At 39.4% G+C, this 23,485-nt stretch overlaps 1 protein-coding gene across 1 annotated transcript in view; it reads right to left on the bottom strand.

The window, feature by feature from the left end:
- Window positions 1-3,656: 3,656 nt before the first annotated feature.
- Window positions 3,657-23,485, bottom strand: part of LOC146313356 (chloride channel protein 1-like) — a 45,276-nt gene continuing 25,447 nt past the window's right edge. The window contains exons 14-24 of the mRNA XM_084739116.1: window positions 22,547-22,657; window positions 21,056-21,269; window positions 20,229-20,362; window positions 19,874-19,965; window positions 18,357-18,449; window positions 17,939-18,026; window positions 15,725-15,807; window positions 12,825-12,869; window positions 11,377-11,481; window positions 8,228-8,314; window positions 3,657-6,717 (exon numbers count right to left, since the gene is read on the bottom strand). Coding sequence (XP_084595242.1) covers window positions 6,202-6,717; window positions 8,228-8,314; window positions 11,377-11,481; window positions 12,825-12,869; window positions 15,725-15,807; window positions 17,939-18,026; window positions 18,357-18,449; window positions 19,874-19,965; window positions 20,229-20,362; window positions 21,056-21,269; window positions 22,547-22,657 — 1,568 coding nt within the window. The 3' untranslated portion in view covers window positions 3,657-6,201. The remainder of the gene's footprint in view (window positions 6,718-8,227; window positions 8,315-11,376; window positions 11,482-12,824; window positions 12,870-15,724; window positions 15,808-17,938; window positions 18,027-18,356; window positions 18,450-19,873; window positions 19,966-20,228; window positions 20,363-21,055; window positions 21,270-22,546; window positions 22,658-23,485) is intronic.

Raw genomic sequence — 23,485 nt, 5'->3', positions numbered from 1 at the left:
ACCATGTTGATTATTACCAAAGTCATTGAACACTGTCTGGTTTTGCTAAATTTCAGGCAGGAAAATAGAGACTGAACTTAACTGAGGGCCTGAATGAGAACTTAGATCTGTTTTTTATAGCTTCTGTAATAATTAGTGGATACTGTATCTTTTTCAACACATGGTATCAAAAAAGTATTGAAGTATTGATACTTTTGACAACCTGGAGACGATTTTGAATACTTCTGCAGGTGTTTAGATGTCTGTCTGACTGTGGAGAGAGTTTGTTAACGTGGTAAAGTCACAGCCATTCAAGGTGCAGTTACAAAACTTTAAGGTGTGAGGTCAAAGTGAAAGCCAAGTTCAAAGACGGGTATGGTCTGAACCATGTGTATTGAGTACTTTTGTAATAATGTAGTAATGGCCACTGAGTATTCATGGATTGGAGTGTCAACATGTTAATGGGTGTTGTGGCCGACCATTGCAAGATGGTCTCTAGTTCATATTTCTATCTATCTATTTATTCTATCATATTTCTAACCAAGTCTTTATAGTTAAACACACCAGAGACAAACAGAAATGCAAAGAACAGGCAGGATCTAAGTGGCCTGTAGTATATTTTTCAAGCTGCAGTGTGAAGGTCGGACATTTTCTTCAATGAGCAGTGGTAGTTTTCTTGTAGTCATCAATTTCACTAAAACACTTGAACTGCTCTTATCGCCACAACAGCCTCATTCATTAAACAGGGCCATGTAGACGCTATTGTCTGGAGGCAGAGACGTGCCCTTCTGTGTTCGAGTGCTATTATCCTTTTGAGTTCTTTTAGAGGTTTTCTGTGTGTGTTTTGCTGTTGCTATACAAAGTCAGCAGCAAGCTGTGTAAAAAAAAGAAAAGAAAAAAAAAGACACATTTCCAACAAGGAAATGCTGCATAATAGAAGTCCTTGAAAACAACATGCTCTAGTGACTTCAGATAAATGTATAAAGTGGAGTTGTGTTTGGTTATGAGTTCAAAGACTGGAAATGACAGAGAGGTATGACCATATCTGTCATAACTGTGCATGTGTGCTAGAGGAAGTCAAACAGAAACACTGAAAGGCACAGAACAGTGCTTTTTACAACTCTGTGGTGTGTGTATATGTGTGCGCCTGCAGAAACTGCTGCAGAGGACGATTTACTCTCACACTCCAGTGATCAAGACCCACGATGCCCCTGAATGCTGCGATAATCATCTGTCCTCTGTTTGTCCTCCTGTTCCTCAGAGATGTCGCCCCTGTAAATCGTTTAGTGTCCAAACACACGAGGCTCAGATCACATCTGGAGATCGAGTTTAAAAAGTGACACCTGAATTTAGCAGTGTTTCCCATTGATTACTTAGACTGTGGTTTCCCCATCTAGGTAATTAATTCACCTCACCACAGTTTCATGATAAACTACCTATGTAACGATATACTGAATATTATTATTTTAATAAAACAATGTCTCAATCCCGTACCAGACAGTCACAGTATCTACTGCAATATTACATGGTTAATTATTTTATTTTATTTTAAGGCTACTGACCGCTGCATTGTTTTTGTGTTGAAATTGTGCACACATAATTTGAGCATACATTCCCAAGCACAATTAATTCAATTAATGTTGCGCATGCTTAAGTCATGTCTGGAAGAAGCACTTTAAGTTAGAAGGAAAAAAAGATTTTGTACAAAACAAAAAATGCTGCACATAACGGATTTATTATTTAATAAAGGACATTTGAGTTTTTGGTATTATTACATAACTATAATGAACTGAGATTTTTTTTTTTTACATCTCATTCTAACATAAAAGACTGAGCGGCAACCTCTGTGAACACATATCAACAATATATGTGTGATGCACTCCTCAGACGAGCACATAATGTTCAAACAAGATGATGATTATCTAGTCTCTCAAACATGGTTTAGTTACAACTCTGGACTGACGCAGCATGGAAAGCAGTGGATTAACATTGAATATTACTTAAATATTTAATTTAAAATGTTGATTAGCTGGGCATAGTGGGCAATATAGATGGACATTTCTCACTGAATGATGACAATCAGCCAAGCCATAATATAAATATTTTATTACTTAATTATCAGGCACCAGAGCTAAAGCTTTGAGTTATATTTAATTATTTTCAGCGTTTTATGTTTTCTGCAGTTTCTTATTTATATTAATGCATTTAACTTAAAAACACCAAACATTCTGCCCCCGATCCACTAAAGGATCCCACGTCCACTAGTTTCACAAAATCCTGTGGGAATCACTACTGTTGGAAAATTATAGTTAGCTCTTTCTGAGTAGAAGTGAAACTTATGACATTTTTGTCAGATTTAAATAACTGAAATGTCAGTCATGCAATATAATTACACTGGTGTTCAGTCGCTTTAATTGCTTCAGCAGAGTCCACGAAAACCAGGTAATAGAAAAGTTTTCTTCCAAAATGAGATCATTTAAAATCCCTCACCGGACAGAGGTCTGCAGAAGAGCACTAACTAAATGCTTAAAAATGACTTTCATTTCAGAATGAGTTATCCTGAAGTGACACCTACTCTTAGATAACTGAATGAGATAAAAAGAAATTAAGGTAAGAAACAACAATTAGGCATGAAAATCCTGTCATTCTGTCAAAATAAAGCTAAATTTAATATGACAGTTGATCAGATTTGCTTTTGATGTGTTATTTTGCCAGTGATTAATTGTTTGTTTTTATGTTGAGTAGTTCTACTGAAACTCAGTTCTATGAAAACTTTTTGGGAGGATGTTTCATGTAATCAGAGCAGTTATGACACAATACCTCAAAAACAACCCAGCCAAAAAAGATCTGGTGACATTTTGTGCCACTGAATTGGAAAATTTCTACAGTAAAAATCAATATTTCTTCCCTACCTCGACAGAGTTTAGTTGGTCCAGGAAGAAGAAAGAAGAAACTTGTCTTTCTGCCTGCAGTTCAAATGTGCTGCCTTCCCCCTGTCCTGGTCTGCCTTTACAACACCACAGACCTGAATGAGTAAAGGTCAAATTCAAACACGAGGACAAACAATTAAAGCACTTAATAAAACTTTATTTTGCTACATCTTTCACAGTTTTATAAATTTTGAGATAACATTTGACTCTACTAAAAGATAAATAAATAAAAACATTAACCACAACCACAGACAGACAAAAGAAAGTAGCACTTAGACCTCTTAAGAAACAGACACACACATTTTAGTTCACGCAGACATCAAGGAAAAGCTTTCTGTTAAATCTCCAGGTTTAAAGACTTTTAAGGCAGCACCTGAGAAACTGAATTCTGAAGAAAAAGTAGACTGAAAGAGTGTAAGAGGAGATGGAGTGACAAATGAAACAGGTGGATGCAAAACAAGGAAAGCTCAACAACACATGAATGTAATTATTAAGGTAGTTGATGTGCAGCTCTTCAGATCAATTAACTTTTGTGTGTTTTTTTGTACAGTCATTGGCCGTAGCTGAGTTTGAGAAGGCAGGGCTTTTCCTTTTCATTAACAGAATTCTGAACCAGTTTCAAACTTCTTTCAGTGAAATATTTTGCTTTTCCAGCCGCTAATAAACTGATACGACAGTCTGTCTATCCTCACTTGTGTGGGAAGTCAAGTTACTTTTAATTTGTGCGTGGGAGTTCCAATAGCATTTAACACTTCTATTTTTCAACCTGGACCCTATTTTCTCATGTTTTTGTGTCTAATTGACTAAAGGTTAAAACTAATTGGTTAAAAATATCAGAGAGGAGTGAGGAAGGGAGGGAGAACCAGAATATTTTCATATCTAAGACAGTAAATTTCAGGTTTGTTTGGTGACAGTGACAAACCTGTTTCTGGTTAAACGAAGAGGATATTACTCTTTCACAAAAAAGCGTATCTCTGTAGCGATCCTTTCTATAATGTTGTCACAGCTGAGTAACAATCCGAGCCAGTCTGTGGCAAAAAGAAGCACTTTAAGTGGAGGTACTTTAATGGTGTGCATTTTCCCTCAAGTGTTACACTGTAGCCTGTTTCACGGCTGACGGCTGCAGCGTTCTTGCTCAGTGCTGGACCAGTTTCAAAAATTGTTGCTCCCATTAGTCAGTTAGCCACAAAAATGGGAAAATAGGTTTTAAAAATAATAAAATAGTGAAGAACCCTTTGAAGAAGAGAATAAAAATCAACACTTTGAAAGAGAAGTCTCACATGAGCAGCTTCATGTAATTATCAACATGACAGGTCTACATTAAATAGTTTCGCTAATGAGGTCATTTATGATGCTAATTAATTCATTAATTGGCAAACATCTGTCTGTCAATATAAATCTTCATCTTTTTGTTTAATATAGATGTTATGTGACAAAATGTCAGCCATCATTCACTGTCATAAATGTCCGCCAAAACTTGTCACTGTTTTTGAAGCATAATGGATGTCACACTTTGGAGTGAAAAGCTTCTGTTTTATGTTTGTTTCATTTCTTTAACAAGTATCATCTTCATCACAATTCTAAATAATTTAAGGTAGTCATGTGGGATTTTGTTTTTGGAAAATCGGGAAGGCATCCTTGTTAGGGAAAATGGAAGAAAAACGATCTCCAGGACCCACGCAACGGCCGGGTTTGGCTGTCGTCAGCCGCCTTTAACTGCACCATCTATCAACTTAAGCGTGATGAGATGAGCTCTGAGGCTGCATCCACAAGGTCAGCACACAATTTGGAGGTCGTTTTGGGGCTTTGGCCAATCTTCCACAGTGGACTGAGCAGCTCCATTAGTCTACTGCTATCCAGATGGTCTGCTGCCAGTTAAAAAAATCAATAGCTCCCGCTCTCATCCGACAAAAACCTTTTTTAAAAGACACATAAACGATCAGGTAACACAGAACTTCTGTGCAGAGGTTCACTGGGTTCACTACTGGTTTGGGCTGCAGAGACTTGGATTACTCTTCTTAAGCACACAAAAACACAAATATGCACCATATGTATGTTGTGAGGGAGACCCTGTGACAAAGAGTTGTGTCTAATTAGCCCAAATCAAAAGCTGGACAATGCAAATGCTAGCAGTATATTATAGAGAGTATGCACTGATGTCACTTTCCCTTGGTCATAACGGCACTTCAAGGTGGGATTTGTTGGTGAAATTATTACATGTGGACGAGTCTGTACAGATACAGATCATTACTGGGACACGTCCATGCAGCAGCGCTGATGTTCGTAGTTATGTACAAGGTGAGGATGAGCAATGCAAGTTTTAGAACAAAAGGCTCAGTTACACAGAATATACATCAAAGGTGCTAAATACTTAATTGATAAGTAACAGTCAATTCAATATATACCTTAATATATGATTTCACTAGGGATGGTTATTATCAATGATCAATTTCTTGTTGAAACTATTGGTACAGTCAGTCACACAGCAGCTCCTTCTCATTTTAGATGTGTTTTTGTGGTTTTGTTGCATTCAAAGTGAATGTTAAAGCTACCGCTCAGTTGTCTTTTTCACACTCAGTGGGTTTAACTGCAGTGACTTCCCCATACTGTGATGTCATGTGCCTACCTTCTATGCATTTATTCTTCAAAAAAGTTTTCTAATGATTTAAAATGCGTAATATATACACTACTATTTGACAGGTGGGCAATATTACTTCAAGGAGACACTAACAATTAAGTAATTAATTTTTCAGGGTTTCAAGAATGAGTCTTTGTTGCATTAATTCCCTTAATGCTGTTTTGGAAACTCTCACAACTAAATAAGAACATAATCCCAGAGGAAGCAGTCAACCTTTTGGTATAATAATTTAAAAAAAAAGTGGATTTTGGCAGAAACTTTAGTCTAGGGTTCAACCAATTAGGCTCGATTCTGTACATTTCAAAATCAATGAAGAAGAGAGAATTGAGGAGGAAGGACATGTATCAAAAAACAAAGAGCTTATTAGGTAAACACAGGGAGGTTGGAGTGAACAGGGCAAAGAAAAAGGGTTTTTTCACAGCAACTAGATGGGGTTCTGTGAAATGAGCGGAAAGAATCAGTAAGGATGAGATGAACTGCCTAGCTTGGCATTGCCTCAGGCAAACACACGACTGTTTGCTCTGCCTAAGTGGTGACAAAACGAGGTAAATGGGTGTCCAAGGACCAAAGCAACAAATTAAGAACAGAAGAAAAAACTCACACCATTAAAAAAGTTTTCCATTATAAAAAACATAAACATCACTCTCGTCTAATTTAAACCATTGGCTCATCATCGCTGTCTTCATCCCCCTGAAAGAGTCCCTGTAGGGTGGAGAGAGGGATGGAGGAGGAAGGAGGAGTGGGGGAAGAAGGGACTGGAGGAGGAGTGCAGTTAGGAGGGAGGGTGAGGTCGCTGTTGTAGCTGCAACTCCTGCTGGCTGAGGTGCAGGCCCCCGTGCAGCTGCCGCTGCTGCTGCCGCTTCCTGCACTGCTGCTGCTGCTCTCCTCCACCTCCCTCGACAAGCCCTCAATCCACACCACATTCTCTTGGCAGTGATGGTGATGATGGTGGTGATGGTGGGGGTGGAGGTGGTGAGGGGAAGAGGGGGAAGGAGGCTGGGGAGGAGTTGGAGTTGAGGGAGGGGAGGTGGAGATTGGAGAGGAGGGAGCAGCGGGAGAAGAAGGTGGAGGCTTAGAGACAGAGTTGTGGTTGCTGATGTCGCGAAAGCTGGCGAGCGGAGGACGGAGCCGGACACCGGAGCGTGTGGAGCCCTCGATGGCCTTCTGGAGCTGGAGGAGGACGACGAGGGAGGAGGAGGAGGAAGAAGGACAGGAGGAGGAGATAAAATGGTGAAGGAAAAAAGAAGGAGAGAGGAAACGTGTAAGAAAAGGAAGACAGAGGTAACAACAGAAGAATACAGACAGCAAAAGAGTATGAACAGAGAGAAAAATAAGAGTGATGGGATGAAGGGATAGATAAAGTAAGGAAAAAAGTGAAAGGCAGGGAGGTTTTGGGATGGAGGTGTGACATGGAGATACAAACAGGTAAAGACAGAAGGAATTAAGTGAATCAACGCAAGACTGAAACATACAGAGGATATTGTTTATACTAAAAAAAATACTCATAAATAATTCAAAAAGTCAAGACAAGGGAAGCTGAGTGTATTAAAGAAGGAAGAGGGCTTTTTTGTACTTAGATCAACGTGAATTTAATTAATTTTACTGTTTAGTGTTTGATTCCAGGTGACCTTTTTCAGACGGTTTTAACTTTAAAAACAAAACAAACTAGAAAAGTGAAGCACCTACTGCAATGTTACCACAACTGCCAGTGGAGATTTGCAAAGTTCTGAAAAAAGTTTTTGCTTAGTATGGTCTCAGTTTTCCTTACGATGCACAGAATAGTGTAATGGCATTGTAACCAAGCATCCTGGGTTCACCCAAATGTAAAAACCAATAAATCAATAAATGAGATGAAGTCCAAACCTCTAAATTTAAACAGTTATTTATTTAGAACGTTTTATTTATTTAGAACATCACAAGCAACCAGGCACATTTACACTGTTGGAATAATACTGAATAATACATTTCTGGAGAAACTCACAAAAGCTGAAATTCTAAATAATTTACACTTGATCTTGCTTAGTCATAGGTCAGAACCTGCATGTCCCACTGAAAGTCATGGCATTTACAGCTGATTATATCACCCCCAGTAAATGAATTTAATTCAAACAATTAACCACTATTATGCATCTTTTTTCAGGTTCGTAACTAACCAGATTTCATGAAAAACGGTTCAGAATTAAGCAAGTTACAGTCAATTTTGTAATGAAGTCTGCATCTGTCAAAAGACATATACACAACACACGCTCTGATATGTCAACCATGCGGATGCATAGCGGCAACACACAGCAACAGCCAATGAGGTACAGTCAAGATGGTGGGGTTTTATTTCTCTTGTATCATGCCTAACTTAAGTGGATCATAACATACTGGGTATGGAATTAATCTGCAGATTTAGGATTATAAAATTAAATTAAACTTTTCCATGGATGTCAGGTTTTGAGCCACAACAAAGGCTAAAATGTGGCCTGCAACAGACTAGGTAAGCCTTGTTTTTAGCCTAGCAGTCATTGATGACTTGCAGGCCCTACTGGTCACTTAAAAGGAATGAGGAGTCAGCAGTCAGTATGGAACAAAACAGTCAATAAAAAACGTACACACGTACAATAAAACACAACCAATCACATGATCAGAAACTAAACAAAAACAAATACTCACAGGTAGAATTTAAGTTTCTTACCTCTTTGAGTGCCACTACCCCCACCAGTTTGCCAATACTGGTCACATAAGCATGACTGAGCCCCAGCAGTGAGAATAACGTGTGGGTCTGTGGAGACAGAATGAAAAGGTCACACTATCAAATTACAACAAAACTTGTTCCTTTCGGACCAGGACGGCCTTTTTACATCTGTCTGTGGATCCAGACACTTTACAGGCTATGTGCTTCTGTCAGTTCTGTCTAGACAGTGTCACAAAGACAGAAGTTGAAAGCAAACTGGCTCGAGGCTCCAGGTGAACCACAGAAAGAAAGAAGTCCTTGAGTTTTTTTCCATGCACAAAGTATTTTGTTCATACTCCAGCTAAGGTCACAGATTGGATGAGCTCTTTGTATGCATCAGCACACCTCCACCACCAAGCCTCCTTTTGCACATGAATAAGCAGAATATTCTAGATATTACCATGAGAATAAAATCACGCTGATGACACAAAAACCCCAACATGTTTACACGCATCAGTATCCTGCAAATATCCTGCAAATCCTGGATCACCTTCAGATTTATCATAATAAGGATGTGAGCTTTTCACAGTGCTTTTACAATGCAGGAATAATGATGAAAGAAAAGGGAAAACTTATTATTGGAAAAATTCCAAATTTTCAAGACTGCGAAACTGATTATTTTATTGATTCATTGATTCATTGTTTGACCAATAAAATTAAGAAAGAAAATAGAGGTTAGAGAGGGAGTTGATTATGTTACAGGAGTTAATTACAACATACAGACTCATTAGATGTCATCAAACAACTATTTGCAATGTAAAAGATACAGTGTAGAGTAATGGCTCCCTGAGCAGAGAAAGAAATCACACTCCCTGTCTTTTGTTATTATTTAGAGGGCTTTCACATGAGGGACCGAGCACACTTAACCCAAAATTCCACTTCGTTTGATAAGTGTGAACACCGCGTACTGTGCTGAGGCAGGGTTCGTTGATCTGTGTCCAAGTCCGTTTGAAAAGATAGTCTGGAGTGCAGTTTGTGCATGCTCAGGCACGGTCCTCACTGAGTGGGAAAGCAACTGGAAAAAAACATGGAAGTGGGCCCATCTCATCCTCTGAGCCCCAAGGCCGTAGAGGAAGTTGCAGGGAGGCCGGCGAAACGGTTATTGTTGAAAACTTGTCCAAAACGAAAGCAGGTGATCAGTGTGTGTTCAAATGACACTTTTTCCTCCCAACTTTATTAAGTAAACAAAGCCTATATTTGTTTGGGTGTGAGATGCTGCAGATTTACTGTGACCCATTTGTAAATGTCACATACAAAATCTTTTACAAGTATTCTGTGCCACAATGTCACTGTTGCCTTTGCATCCCCACTCAGTAGACAAGTCCCTGACTGTTAGCTCACACTGTGAACATGAAATAAATGAACTATATTAGCATCTCGAGCATGTCGAGTTGTCATTGAGCAAAGCACTTTGTATCCTGCCACTGTTCAAGTGAAGCTTCTGTTTGTACTAATCAGCTCCCAGAAGTAAAGGAATTGTGAAGCATAACATGTGGGTGATTCTTTTGTTTACTTTTCTGGCAGGAATAATGGTTTTAAAATAATGGAAGTCTGCCTCACAATGACTAATGAAAACTTCCTTCATGCAGAATCAACAGGCAACGACTCCCACATATAAATGTGCATCTGCAGCCTATGGACTACTGTAAATAAGATTCTGTTCCCAGTCAATAAATGAAACGTTGTTGTGTGCATCTCCATTCAGTCATTCACTCATTCAAAGACACCGTGTGAATAAATCCAAGTCCTCACAGAGTGTTTTTCATATTCCATTACCCCTCTGTCAAGGTTATCCACATCCTGGGCTGAATGAGACACTACAGAAGTAAACAACTTAAGGAGCTGAGTGTGGGAACATCAACAAAAGACTTTACGATTGCTCGAGGTGCTGAACTCCATTTATATGGTTCTTTGCTTGTGTAATACCTGCAACCAAAAAACATAAACTCTTGTCCACGGTGAATTTACGCTTTGCAATAAAATCATCCGCAGGCTATCCATCCAAGTAATTTCATGCAAATTATTAAGTAATGAATAATAAATTTGAATCAAAATGGAAGAAAGTGACAATATTTCCTCCGTTTCTTAGAATATTGAGATATTTTCCTTTTCAAATGCAGTGACGCTGAAATAAATAGTGATGGAAATGAGGTTGCTGGATGAATTAGAATTGGCTCAGGCATAAACACCTGTTTTTATTTTGTATACCACTAGAAAAGCAAGTAGATGAGCTTGACTCTGTGGGATTGAATGATTACTCCTTGCTGCTGGGGACTTTTTTTTAATATCAAACACAGAGAACAGTAAACCTGCTTTTAAGAACACAACACGTTCCGGCATATAGAGCACACGTCCTACAAAATCCTTAAAGTTTCAGCCGCAAGTGGTTCCCTCAAATAAGTGTTTGAGGGAACCAGTTTGTAGCTGGGGCAGGGCCTTTCTTTGCAGAGTTTGCAATGTTCTCCTCGTGTCCGCGTGAGTTCTCCCCACTTACTCCAGCTTCCTCCATGCATTAATTAGGTTAATTAGTGACTCAAAATTGTGAAAGCCTCTTGTCCAATGTCAGCTGGGATAGGCTCTAGCTCCCCGCAACCCTTCAAGGATAAGCATTTACGGACAATGAACGAATGAAAAAAATGAATGAATGTATCAAAGTTAAACATAGATTACTGGCTCAAAAATAGACTTGAGTAAAGAGTAGAACTACAGTTAAAAAAACCAACAAGTTGTTGGTGGTAATGCCAAGACAGCCACACAGATAATTTGCAAGGAAAAAGGTGGGAAAGAATGACACTACCAGTGAGCAAGGTCCAAAGTATCAAGAAATTGGTTTTGCGAAAGTTTCAGACAAGAAATGCATTTAACATATTTTAGGCCTTAAGAATATATATGTAATGTGTTTTGGTGAAAAGCACTGAATGTAAACAAAAGCCTGTTTATTAGCAAGAAAGCTCAACAGTGTACCTTTAAATTTCCTTACTTTTAACACATCCTGTTTTCATAGGAACTGAATTACAGTAAGGAAGGAAGGTGCTCTAAAACAGCTGTTATGACTTTGATTTAAACATCAACACGACCTCTCTGGCACCCGTTTATCTTTTTCCACCAACCTTGTGTAATGATGTTCTCTCAACCAGCTGGAACGGCGAAGGGTCTACTCGTATCTCATCGATTTCCATCGGCTTGTCCATCTCTGCCTCTTCCCACGCTTTGATCTGAAGCAGCAAATAAGAAACAAGGTCACTGAGGTGGGCGGGCTGGCATTAGTTCAGAGTTGCTTTAATGACGGGGAAAGTCCCTCCTTTTATTCAAATGTATGAGTTCAGCCAGAGGTGAAGATCAGCATTTGTTTTTATGATGGGTTGTATACATACAGTATGGTATATGATTAAAATATATTTGCATTAAATAAATTACTAAAACACTGAGCAGTATGTTGTGGTAAAACTGAAGGTGTAAATGTTGGTCTGTGTGTTGCTGAGAGAACATAGTTAGCTCTGACTGAGGAGAGTTTTGCAGCTGTGAAAAACCTTGAAACCCTGTGTTGCGTCCTTGCATGTCACTGGTTTCCCCTCTGAGATTTAGGATGTCTGACACCTTTTAGCCTCTCTATGGATTTTACCTACAAGCCGCAGCCTGCTGTGACAGGGGCAGCAGTCTTGTAGAATTTACAGGGCGATGTTACGGGGCATTTTGGGGAAAGTGCCAGGAAGAGTAAAGGGAGAGCAGCAGACAGAACGGGACTGGAGGACACAATATTGTTTTGGTGCTCTTGACAAAAAAAGATGTCTCATTTACAATTCTGGCTGTGTTCACACTGCAGTTAAAAAAGTGCCCCAATTCTGAGTCTTTGCTTCAAATGTGACATAGTTCTCGAAGATCTGTGACCTACATGTGACACAGACTTGAATGCTAAGAGTGAGATTTGCCAGCACTGACTGATAAGTAAACCTTAGAGCACTCATTCAGTCTCATGCATGGATGTTTTATTTCTTTTCTCTTATATTCTAAAACAAAGCAGTAGGAGGAAAATACAAAAATCCTACATGGGATTCATGAAGCTTGCGCCAACAGCCAAGTCTGTATTGCAATTAGTATCATATCACTTCTGAGATTTCAAGATGTTTCTCTGCTGTGAAGATGCAGCAGCAAGAGTCTCTTCACTTTCTCTTCATATTCAATTTATGGAATTCCAATACTGTTTACAGAACCCAGTAGTTTGGACCCCCATTTTTTATGTCTTTCCATATTTAGTCATGCAGTTAGGTTTGATTTTATATTCTCTGTGGTTTGCTGCCACCCAAACACACCAGAGGTACAGAGAATTTTGATGATGCTCACAGCTTTAAAAAATAATCAACAGACCTTGCTGTCAACTGTTTTTTTATGCAGAAAGTAGCTTCACCTTGGTTACGTGGACTCGGCTGCAAAGGGCTTGAGACTCATCTTGGAATCAAGGATTGGTGACTCAACACAGGTGTATGAGAATTTGATCATGACACTGTAAATAATTAAACAGACATGTCTTTAAAACCATACAAATCCATCATTACTATACCTCTTCTGGTGTCATCGTGTCTGACAGGGGAGGAGGACTGGGCTCCTGGAGACCAAAAAAGGAAGAGACAGATGAGAGCTGAGACATGTTTGTGAGTGATTTTATAAAAACATCCTCTGTCACTTGTGTCCCTCTGAGCCGGCCTGGATGTCACCTCTAAATCGAGAGAGCCTCATCTGAATCTTACATGAGGGGAGCAGAGGGAAAGTAAGTCAAAGTACGATCTGTTTCATGTTGCTTCGTCCACCTCAGGATTCAGTTATATAATCTGACAACTCAACAGTTTGGATTCATGTATTTATGCAATCTGTATAAGATTTAATTGTATAAAATACAGTTTGTATGTTACAAGCGAAAACAACACGTGCTTACTTTGTATTTTAAACTGTTCACAGAGGTAATAACTACTTATTTTAGTCTTAAAAAATACAATATTTAATCAAGTATGAAACAAACTCTTTTACAAAGCAATTGTGACAAAATTACCATAACACATTGTTTGTAATCAGGCTGCTGTCATCCAGTTCCCTTTGCTTATCTTTCACCCCTGCAGCACAGCCAGCAGCTTTGTGAGTAAACTGGATGTAGAAGGTGAAATTCAGGCCAACACCTGCTGTGACCTGTTTTGTAAAATCTGAATTTATTAGCCGCACGTCCCTCATTCATTCACTCGCTGTCGAGACAGCTGCTTCTGTCCTTGAAGCAACAAAAACAATGACAACTTACAAAAAGAGTGCAACAGTGTTCCAATACCAGCAGGAAGCTAACATTTCTTTGTCAGCTAAACACAAAGATACAAATGGAGCGGCTCCCAAACTGGGAGTTTTTTTCAGCCTCTGATGGGGGTGGAATGAGCTGCCGGAGTACAAGTTTGGGAACCACTGCACAAATAAACATTTACAAGTTCCATTGTTATTTTTATCCCACCTGCACAAATCAGTAATATCATCTCTGCATTCTGTGTAGCTGTATTCTTAATGAATATCACCAGTGTTGGACAAGATACTGAAACTGATTAGTTAACAGTTAATTTTCTCAGACGATTTACCAATTACTGCATATAAAAATAATTAGTTACTAGATAAAGTAACTTTTGCATTACTTTTAAATGTCCACGCTAATTCTCTTATAGATATATTTTATAGTATGCCAAATTATCTATGATATCTATCATTATCTATTACTGTACCCATCGTTACCAACAGGAGTTATTAATACTCCCGAACACCAGAGGGCAGCAACGACTCGCATTCCTATCTGTAAACTACACTTTTACAGCCTGGGATTAGACAGTAGGATTTGGTAGAAGAAAACCACAGACTGTGTTGGATATAGATGTTAACCAAGCATTTTCAAAAGTAGTTAGTTCATGATCTTGTGAGGAACAGTTAGAATATAAATCATATATCATATAAATTTTATGGGTGGTATGGCAAAATATATGATCACAATATTTTTTTCTATATTGATCAATATAGATACTAAGATATGTACTTTGATAATGCTGCCAGGTTGAAGACTTTCCTGATAATTATTAACGTTTATATCAAGTAAAAAATGTCCCATATTGAGATCGTCTCATCGCCCAGCCCTAAGCCACCAACCAGTGTTGCTGGCGTTACCTGTTGCTACCTGCATTTGGTGATTGGGCAGGTACTAATGCCAAGCCCTGGTGAGATCATAGATGGGGGAACAGGCTGTGTTTGTCTACTATGTCTGCTCTCCTCTGCAGTTGTCCACTATTTTTAATTAAGACAAAAGTAACAAGCCCATTGAAATGTCAGTAACTGTAGTTGCTTTATTAATTTGAAAAACTGATTAGTTTTATGTTTAGTTAGTGTCAAAAGTAATGGAATTACAGTAAACACGTTACTCCCAACACTGCTTATCATTACAACCGTAGCAATTATGCTAATGCAAGAATTAACAAGATGCTGACACTATTACACCAGCCAAATAATATTTTTAAAGGTCAGCGTCTGGTTACCTGCCATCAGCGGCTGGAAAAGCAGACAAATACCTGATTCACAGCCAGAATTCAGCCATGGTTTGGCTTGATTGCTGGTGGCAATTTCCTACTGTGAGTCTATTTGATATTCAGGGGTGGAAGAATTGTGGCTCTCTGCTGGAAAAACAATCCCCTTGCAGGAATAGGATTGAATCCAAAAACATAATAGAGAATCAGACTAGTAATTCACAAGCCACAGCAGTGGGCACAACAGAAATCAAATTCTAATCTTGCAAGCTTACAAGCATATGCTTATTTCCAACATGGTTTTCATTCCTGCCCGTATAAACAGATGACATGTATTGCTTTCCCCTGTGAACCAGGCTCACCGCCAGGCTGAATAATAACTCTACCTCCAGTATCTGGCTCCCCCATTTCCATATGAGAGAAGGTTGGGAAAAAGGATGCTCGACTTCGGGGAGTTTGTCTGAGGATGAGGAAGCAGTTGTGTATTCATGTGCCTCTGTCAATCAGATAAGTGTGTATCTGCCTGAATAGAAAGCAGACCCCATAATGAAAAATTCACCCTGTAAAAAAATAATGGATAAATATTTATATCCAGGCAGTGCCAGTGAGAGGGTGCATTTTTGGGATGGCTTTGCCAAATGGAAGGGGGGTTATTTGCATTTCAATGATTCATAACACAAGGGAGAGTTTCTTGGCTACTGAGCACACTCCAGACATCTCTAAGTAGTTAGTTGAACAGAGAAAAGGGCGCAAAGGTTCACAGAGACATAAAATAGACACACATGCAGAAAAACAAGATGTTAGTGAGCAAGATTACCAACAAAACAAAAAAAGAGACAGAATGCTAATGCATCTTTTGTGTTGTGTACACACGTGTTCTTAGGACATGCAATAAAAGTGCATTAACAAACACACATTCACACACCTGCGACTGTCCCTCTGTCTGTCTGCTCTTAGAGGTGAAGAGATTCCTGAGTGTTTTCCTCACAGACTGTAAAGGACCTTTTTCTGGGAGAGACAGAGGGGTGAAGAGCAAGATGCAGTGGGTGAAGGTCAGTACTTTATACAAATGCAGCTTTTCAGAGATAACTGTAAAAAGGAGGTTTTCGAGAGTCTGCGACAACCCAATCAACTTCTTACTGTTGTTGCCTGGATACCATTTCATTTGGAGACTTGTCTGTCTGTTGTTGTGTGCGAAAGGCTACTGAGGAGTTTTCTGTGCCACAATAGATACACACACCCCATCTGGTTACTTGCGGTGAACATGCTGCCAAATCTTCGCACATTGCTGTTAGGGTTGCAAAGTTATTAATTCCAATCTTTTGACATCTGTTGAGGTCTGAGACAAACAAGCTTGTGTAAGTCAGTGTGGTAAATAGTGTGAAAGGCTGACAAATTAATAAAGTACATCATTACGGGCTGGGTAGCTCCTCCCTTTCATCTTCCTCTTACTGCTCAAAATACCTTTTCTGCACACTCCTCCATAGGTTCATTTAGCTTAGCCATTGACCTTTATGCACAGTTTGTCCTCAGAGGCTGTAGTTTTAACTTGGTGTATTTTATAAATGTCTTACAGTTTTTGTCACACTCTAGCAGTTAGAAAATGCTCAGTGCAGCGAAGCTAGACCAGACCAGCCTGCTCCTAATTGCTAGTAGTTACTACGTTACACTTTCTTTATCTTGTTCTGTTATTATCACAACCCCGTTGGTTGTGACAGCTTTAGCCTGAAGCAACATCTGATCTTCCCATTTCTTCCGGTAGATCGACATGATCACGATGTGCCGTTGGCGGCCGAGCTTGTGGGTTCAAGACCCATGTGATGCACACTGCACATCTTATGCCTAGTCAGGCATAAGACACACATGACGTTTAACAATAATTTTAGTCCAGACAATTCGGTTGATGGACCCTCTTGTATGGGATGTGTATGCTGGGATGTAAGTGATTAGTTGACTAAATGATTAAGTGTTGCTACACTTTGGAGTCAGTTCCAGAAATACTAGTCAGACTATCTGTTAATATTTTATTAATGTACAACACTGGTTAACTGTTGCAACTAAGATGTAGCGCAGCTGCCTTCCAGCTAGTCGGGGGTTCAGTCCTGGCAGACCCCTTCTCTTCCTGCACTAATGGCCAGATGTTGTAATCCAGCATGGTGGAAGGAAAGTAGGACAAATATTATATCTTGTAAAAACCAGTGTGGTTTGGCATTATTTTGATCGAGAAAATGAAAATATATATAAATAAACTGGCATATAACCATTCCACTGGAGCAATGTGTAACCACATTCAGCACAGCCATGTGGATGTTAACCTTTTATTTAGTAAACTAAATGGTTGTAAGAATATATGAGTAGCTGCAGGGTGCAGCTGACAAGAATTCTTGTCTATTAGCATTAGCAAGTCACAGTTCTAACCAGCGTCTGTTGTGTTAAGGAAGAGAAGAAAACAAATGTGCCACAAAAAATGTATGACATGTTGAGACTGATCCGCATATGTTTGGATTGACATTAAAGCTGTTGGTCTACAGATTTTATAATATGACATTGTTCCTTATGGTTAGATTAATTCTCATGTTTTCTTCTTTCATACATTATAAGCACCAGGAACACATGCTTGTGTCCTCTGAGCATGAATATATAATTAACACATATGAGAACCTGGTGAGCTTCATAGACCATCTGGGCTCTGATTAAATGCTTAGTCATATCAGTTGACATATTATTCTGAGGAGAAATAGGGGAGACGGAGAAAAGAATAAATCCTATTACATCATGCTAGTGAGCGAAAGTTGTCTGAAGGAATCAATATTACTATGACAAGCCCCATAAGGCTTTTATTGCCCAGCCTTGACTCTGTGTCATACATCTCCACAAGTGAAAGTGAGATAAAGAGATCAGAGATTGTAATTGTCCTCCAAAGTTTGACTTGTTTTTACATTAAAGCAGGTTCAGAAGTAGGTGGTACAAACCTTTGCTAACCTGGAGGAAGTTATCTATGGTTTTATTACATCCATTAAGATTATGCTAATTCCATTTATTCCTTCTCCCAGAGGCAGCTCTTTCAGAGATAATGTATGACTAAGACACCTCCACTGGGATAAACAAAAACCATGAAAAGGCACTCCTCTCATCTCACCAGAAACAGGAGCAGTGTGGTTTGAAGAAGGCTCCTGAGGCTTTGCAGGAGGCAGGGGGCCGTTTCTCTCTTCCTGCACTGGGCCGCCCTGCAGACAACAAATGTGACAAAGTAAACCTCATTAATAAAGCACCTTTCAAAACAAATGGCAAAAGGTGTTGGACAGAAAACTGGTGGTTTATTCCAAGATGAGATAAAAATGGTTTAAACTGAAATCAGAATGAATTATGGAGCTTTCAGTGAATAAAATGTAACTTGTGGCATTAAAAGTGAAGCAGAGCAGCAAAGTCCCAACAGAAATGATGGCGGCATACCAGCAGTAAACAGTAAAACATATCACCCATCATAAGATTAAGGCTCAGCAAACGGCAAAGGAAAAATAAAACACTGATGGCTTGAAAACAAATCACAGCCAAACCTTCTCTCCGTCCTCCTCTTCCTCTTCATCTACAAAGGCGAAGGACTCCCAGCTGTGTTTCTGAGACTGGTTCTGCTCCTGTAGGCTCGGACCCTGAATCGGAGTAGAGGCGAACAGATCAATACAGACTGGTGTTGTCACGATATCAGATTTGTTTTTAAATTTTGTTTTTTTAATTTGTTACTTTGGTTGACAGGGACAGTGCATATTAATAATTTTTCAGACAACATAGCAAGAGAGGATCATTTTCATCTGTAGTTCCCGGGAGGGTAATAGATGAAAGTATAGAAGAACTGCAGATACAATCAACAAAAAAACTCAGTGAAAATATATAGATACAATTAGAGCATGAAAAATGTGTTTCATTTTGAGTTGTATTACCCTCCACATTTTGAACACCATTAAAACATTTTACACAGACATTTGATGATTCTCCGTTTGGGCATCTTCGGGTTTTTCAGGTGAAATACATTACAGTATGCTTCTGTTTGACTATCATGGGTGGAGTCAATACTAAAAAAGGCAGACAACAGCAGCTTTGTATATTACTATGTTTACATATCTGCTTTTAGGTATTCCAATCTGCATGTATCAGTTTTCTTCATGTTATTTCAGATTTCAGAAAACAACAGTTCACACTAAGTCATGAGGTCTTTCCAAGGTCAAAGACGTTGACTGGACCCCGGCAAGAATAGGGCTAGGGTTAGCTGTTGCCTTATAACAGCTATTAGGGATCAAAAAAACAACAAAAAATATATGTACATGAAACTTTCCTCAACAGAACATTTTCCCAGCGACCATACTGTACTGATATGAAATGGTAGGGTAAACAAACCCATTACCAATGATACTAATCAAGGTCCCAGTCCATTTAGTGTTGCAGAGAATTTCCAGTGAGCCAACAAGCACAAGAGCAGCACCCTGACTGTTTGACTCGAATGGAACAGAACCTTAATTAATATCATCGGTAACCTGTGTTTATCCCACTATTTCATGTCAAAATGTTCTGCTGTGAAAAAGATCTATTATTTAGGCCTATAATTTTAGAATTTTTATTTTAGAATAATTTTAGAACCTGTGGTAATATTTTCATTTCTTTATCTGGCATCATGCTAAAGGCCAAAAATTCCACCAGTTACTGTTTTAACGATTACTTTTATATCTCCATACCAAATAATGCACATGATGTAAATTTGACGTGTACATGAACAACTGAATACAGAAATCAACCGCGATATAATAATCCACATTCTCACTGTGCCAGAATCTCTGATACTTCACAAAAGGAAAAACAAATCAGATATTAATATTAGCGTAATTTGTCTTAAAGTAAATATGTCAGAAAACAAAAGCAGTCCGTTTTAAAATATTTTATTTTACTTTTTCAACTTTTAAATATTAAGAGCAAAATATTGACTTTTGCCTGAGTGTGTTAACAATGGGAAGAACTTGCACAGATTGTTTGGGTACGACACTGACCACCATCTGACAATAGTGTAATTTCAGACTGTCCTCACCTGCATCAGGAGCCTTCTCTCTGGTGACAACCACCAATCACAGAGAGCCAGAAGCTCCAACCTGTCAATGCTGCCCAACAGGATCATAGAATCTAGAGGCAGAAGGAAAGATTACTTGGACAACCACACAGAGTGAGCGACCGTGCTTATTTACATGATTTTATTGATACCTTTTTTCCATTCATATTCTTCGAAAGCATTAAGAGGTCAAGCTGTCTCTCCCAGATACTAAGATTTCATTCTGTGTAGCTTAGTGTGTAGATAATGTCGGTAACTGTAAAACCTGGACTCGAGGTAAAAATTTGATTTTGTTTGGCGCAAATATTAAGATTAAATTCATAATTGATGCTTTTACCTTTTGAGTCGACCAGTGGGATCGATTTGAGTGAGGAGGAGTCCAGCAGCAGTTTGACTTCTCTGTATGTGGACTGAGACGATACAAACTTCACCTTTCTCACCATAATGTCTTCTACAAAGATGTTGTACTGGCTGTAGAACAGACACACAGGTGCGGTGGACTGACACAACTTGTAAACACTTGGGTGCACCCACATTAAAAAAATCATGTGTGAATAGGGCTGAACAATTAATTGAAATTTTATTGAAATCATAATAAGGCCTATTGCAGTCTTTAAATTCAAGGGGGCAACATGTGCGTCAAAATACCATTAGTGTTTGTTACAGAACCTCACAACAATGACATCATAATCATTTTAAAATGGATTTAAAATTATGTTAAAATTATTATTCTCTCTAATATAGAAAATCATATCACGAGTGCAATAACAGTCAAAATAATCACAATTAAATATTTTTTCAAAATTATTCAGCCCTAGTCATCATTTTCAGTATGAGGAAAATGATTTATTTATTTAGCTAGTTATTTTTAATATATTCCTTAATTTTTCTGTCTGCCAACAGGTTGAGAACAACACGTCTACCAAGTAAAACAATTAGATCTCTGTGACAATTACAACCCCTCTGCCTTTCAATGTGTTTTTCATTGGGATAATTGTTCACAGTTGGTCACAGTTCAGTCACGTTTACTTGTTGCATTCATGCACAACATCAGACTGAGGTTGTGAAAATAGAAAAACAACACAGGAAAGAACCATCTCCTTTAACTCAAATGAGCACTGACCATTTGGTAGCTCCACAGCAAAGGTAAACATCTGCACAAACCTCATGTGACCAAAGCCGAGCTCCGGCAGGTACGGCAGCTTCTTGACCTGGATGATGGAGTCGTAGAGGGACGGCTGCAGACCCTGGGCCACCATGTTGGCCAGGATTACTGCCACCATCATGGGCAGGATGTGGGAGATCTGGCCTGTCAGCTCAAAGCAGATAACCGCCGTGGACACAGTGTGAGTCACAGCTCCAGTCAAAGCTGCCGCTCCTGTCAGAGACATGGGATGGGATGATGGGGGGAAGGAGAGGGAAGGGTGGAGGATGGATAGAGGAGGACAGAGGGTGGCAGGAACAGGAGGGAATGATGGGGGTTATGGAAGAAAGAGACAGAGAAAGAAAAAGGAAGAAGAAAGAAGAAAAGTGAGGATGGGGTAGGGAGCATAGAGACAGGATAGAGGGAATGAACAAAATATAAACATACAGTAGGTGGCAGGGACACAAAGGAGATAAGGATGGCAAGGTTAAGAAAGAGGGATAGAGGATGATAGAGTAGAAAAGGGGAAGAGAGAAACATATTGTGGGTTAGTGAGCAGGTGAAATGAAGGAGGGAGAGGACAGTTACATCAAAAAGAAAAAGATAATCAAATACGAAAAAGGTCAGGGGAGGGAGAGAGAAATGGATGAGAGCATGGGGAGAGAAGAAAAGACTGCTGAGTGAAAATGGGAAAGACAGCAAGAAGAAGATCAAACAAAAGTTCCTTGATAGGGTTTGTAACGTGAAAATAGATGAATAAGAAGGGGCAACAGGAAGACAATAGAGTTCAAAAGGAACATATTGAAGAAAGAGAAGGATAACAGAGAAGGATAAAAAGGAAAAAAGAAAAGGCAAGGTAGGAAGGATCAAGGGAGAAAAAGGAGGGATGAGCTTTGTAGGGTAACAGGAGGAGGACTGAAGGAAGGCCACGTTTCTGGGTCAGTGGCTGAGGTGAGGACAGCAGAGGGAACCCACAGTGACATTTAACTGTCAGAGCAAAGTGGCCACATGCTCTGATGGAAAAGAGGAAGAGGAGGGTGAGGATGACAAAGAAGGGGAGGGAGATGAGGAAGATTAGGTGGGGAGGACAACTTGACAACGAGTGACAACTAGAGGGCCAGGGAGGTTGACAGGGGAGGAGGAGGAGTTAGAGGAGGAAGAGGATGAGAGAAGTGACAGGAGAGAAGGAAGAGGACATCTTGACCACTGCTGACAAGCTGAGGATGGAGGAGGACAGGGAGGAGGCAGAGGGGAGGTGGACAGCTTGACAGTGAAGTTTTGATGGTATGAGTTTTAAAATATGCAGTGCTGATTGCTGATTATTTATTCTTGATGACACTGTATCCTGTTAGGTGAGGTCTGTAGCTGATTCTCAAACTTGTTTGTCCTGCATGTTAGTCACAACAGGAGACTGGAGGAAGATGAACTAAAGTTGCAATTGTAGATGTCCTGACAAATTGTGATGAAACTAAAGAGAGGGGGATTGCTAAGAGGAGGAAAGTGAGACTAACCAATGACTGCGTACCCTCCAGGGATGATGCGGTAAAGGATGCCATCAAACACAATCCCATGAGGAAACAGGGTGGCCATGATCTCTCCGACCAGCCTGCCGAACGCAGCTCCTACAAAGGGATAGAAAAGTTGAAAAAGGAACCATTCAAACTGCTAAAAGTAAAGATACTTTGAATGCAAGATGCTGCTGGGGATGGCAGCTTTGCTGTTGTGTTCTCTGGTACTTTTTCTTGGGAACCAGGAAAATCTGTAAGCTCATGTTTCGTTTGCCCCAGCCGATACCTCTGGTCGCCGCCCTGTTCCACCTGTCTAGGATCTGGTCAGGCTAATCAAAACTGTTTATCTAATATGTAGTTAGGTTTGATACAATGATTGCAGAGTGGAGCACGTCCTTGAACAACCAAGATGGCTAACACTAGACAGTGCCTTAATATCATGTAGCTATTTCCAGCAGTTATTATACAATATAAATTGTATAATAGTTGTACATTTGAATTTTGGCTTGCCATTATTTTCCCTAGACTTCTGCCTTCACAGCTAGTTATTAATTGTTACATATCTAAAACTAGTAATTGAACGTAGAGACAATTTATTCACACGATAACAAGTAGATACACGTACATTACATTTATATTATTTGTGTAGTCTGAAATTTACAACCTGTCCTTCGAGGGTGAGGGTAACCATAGTTCTGACGTGGCCCTGGATGAAACTGAGTTTGAGATGCCTGATGTAGACAAACAAAAATATCACTATCGCCTCTACTGGCTGCTAAAAAGCATTTCTCAGTGTTTAATCACCAGAGCAAACAGAACTAAAGTCATCAGTGTTTCTAGTCACAGCAGATGGTGGAAGTGCTGATGAAAGAAAGCAATTCCAACAGGATTATGTACAAAACATCACTTCTGTCAGAGAGAAATGCCTGTAACAGCAACTAT

Source organism: Lutjanus erythropterus, chromosome 16, assembly GCF_056507025.1.
Source record: "Lutjanus erythropterus isolate fLutEry1 chromosome 16, fLutEry1.hap2, whole genome shotgun sequence".
NCBI lineage: Eukaryota > Metazoa > Chordata > Actinopteri > Lutjaniformes > Lutjanidae > Lutjanus > Lutjanus erythropterus.
Note: the sequence above shows the minus strand (reverse complement) of the source record. Positions and strands in the feature narration are given on the sequence as shown.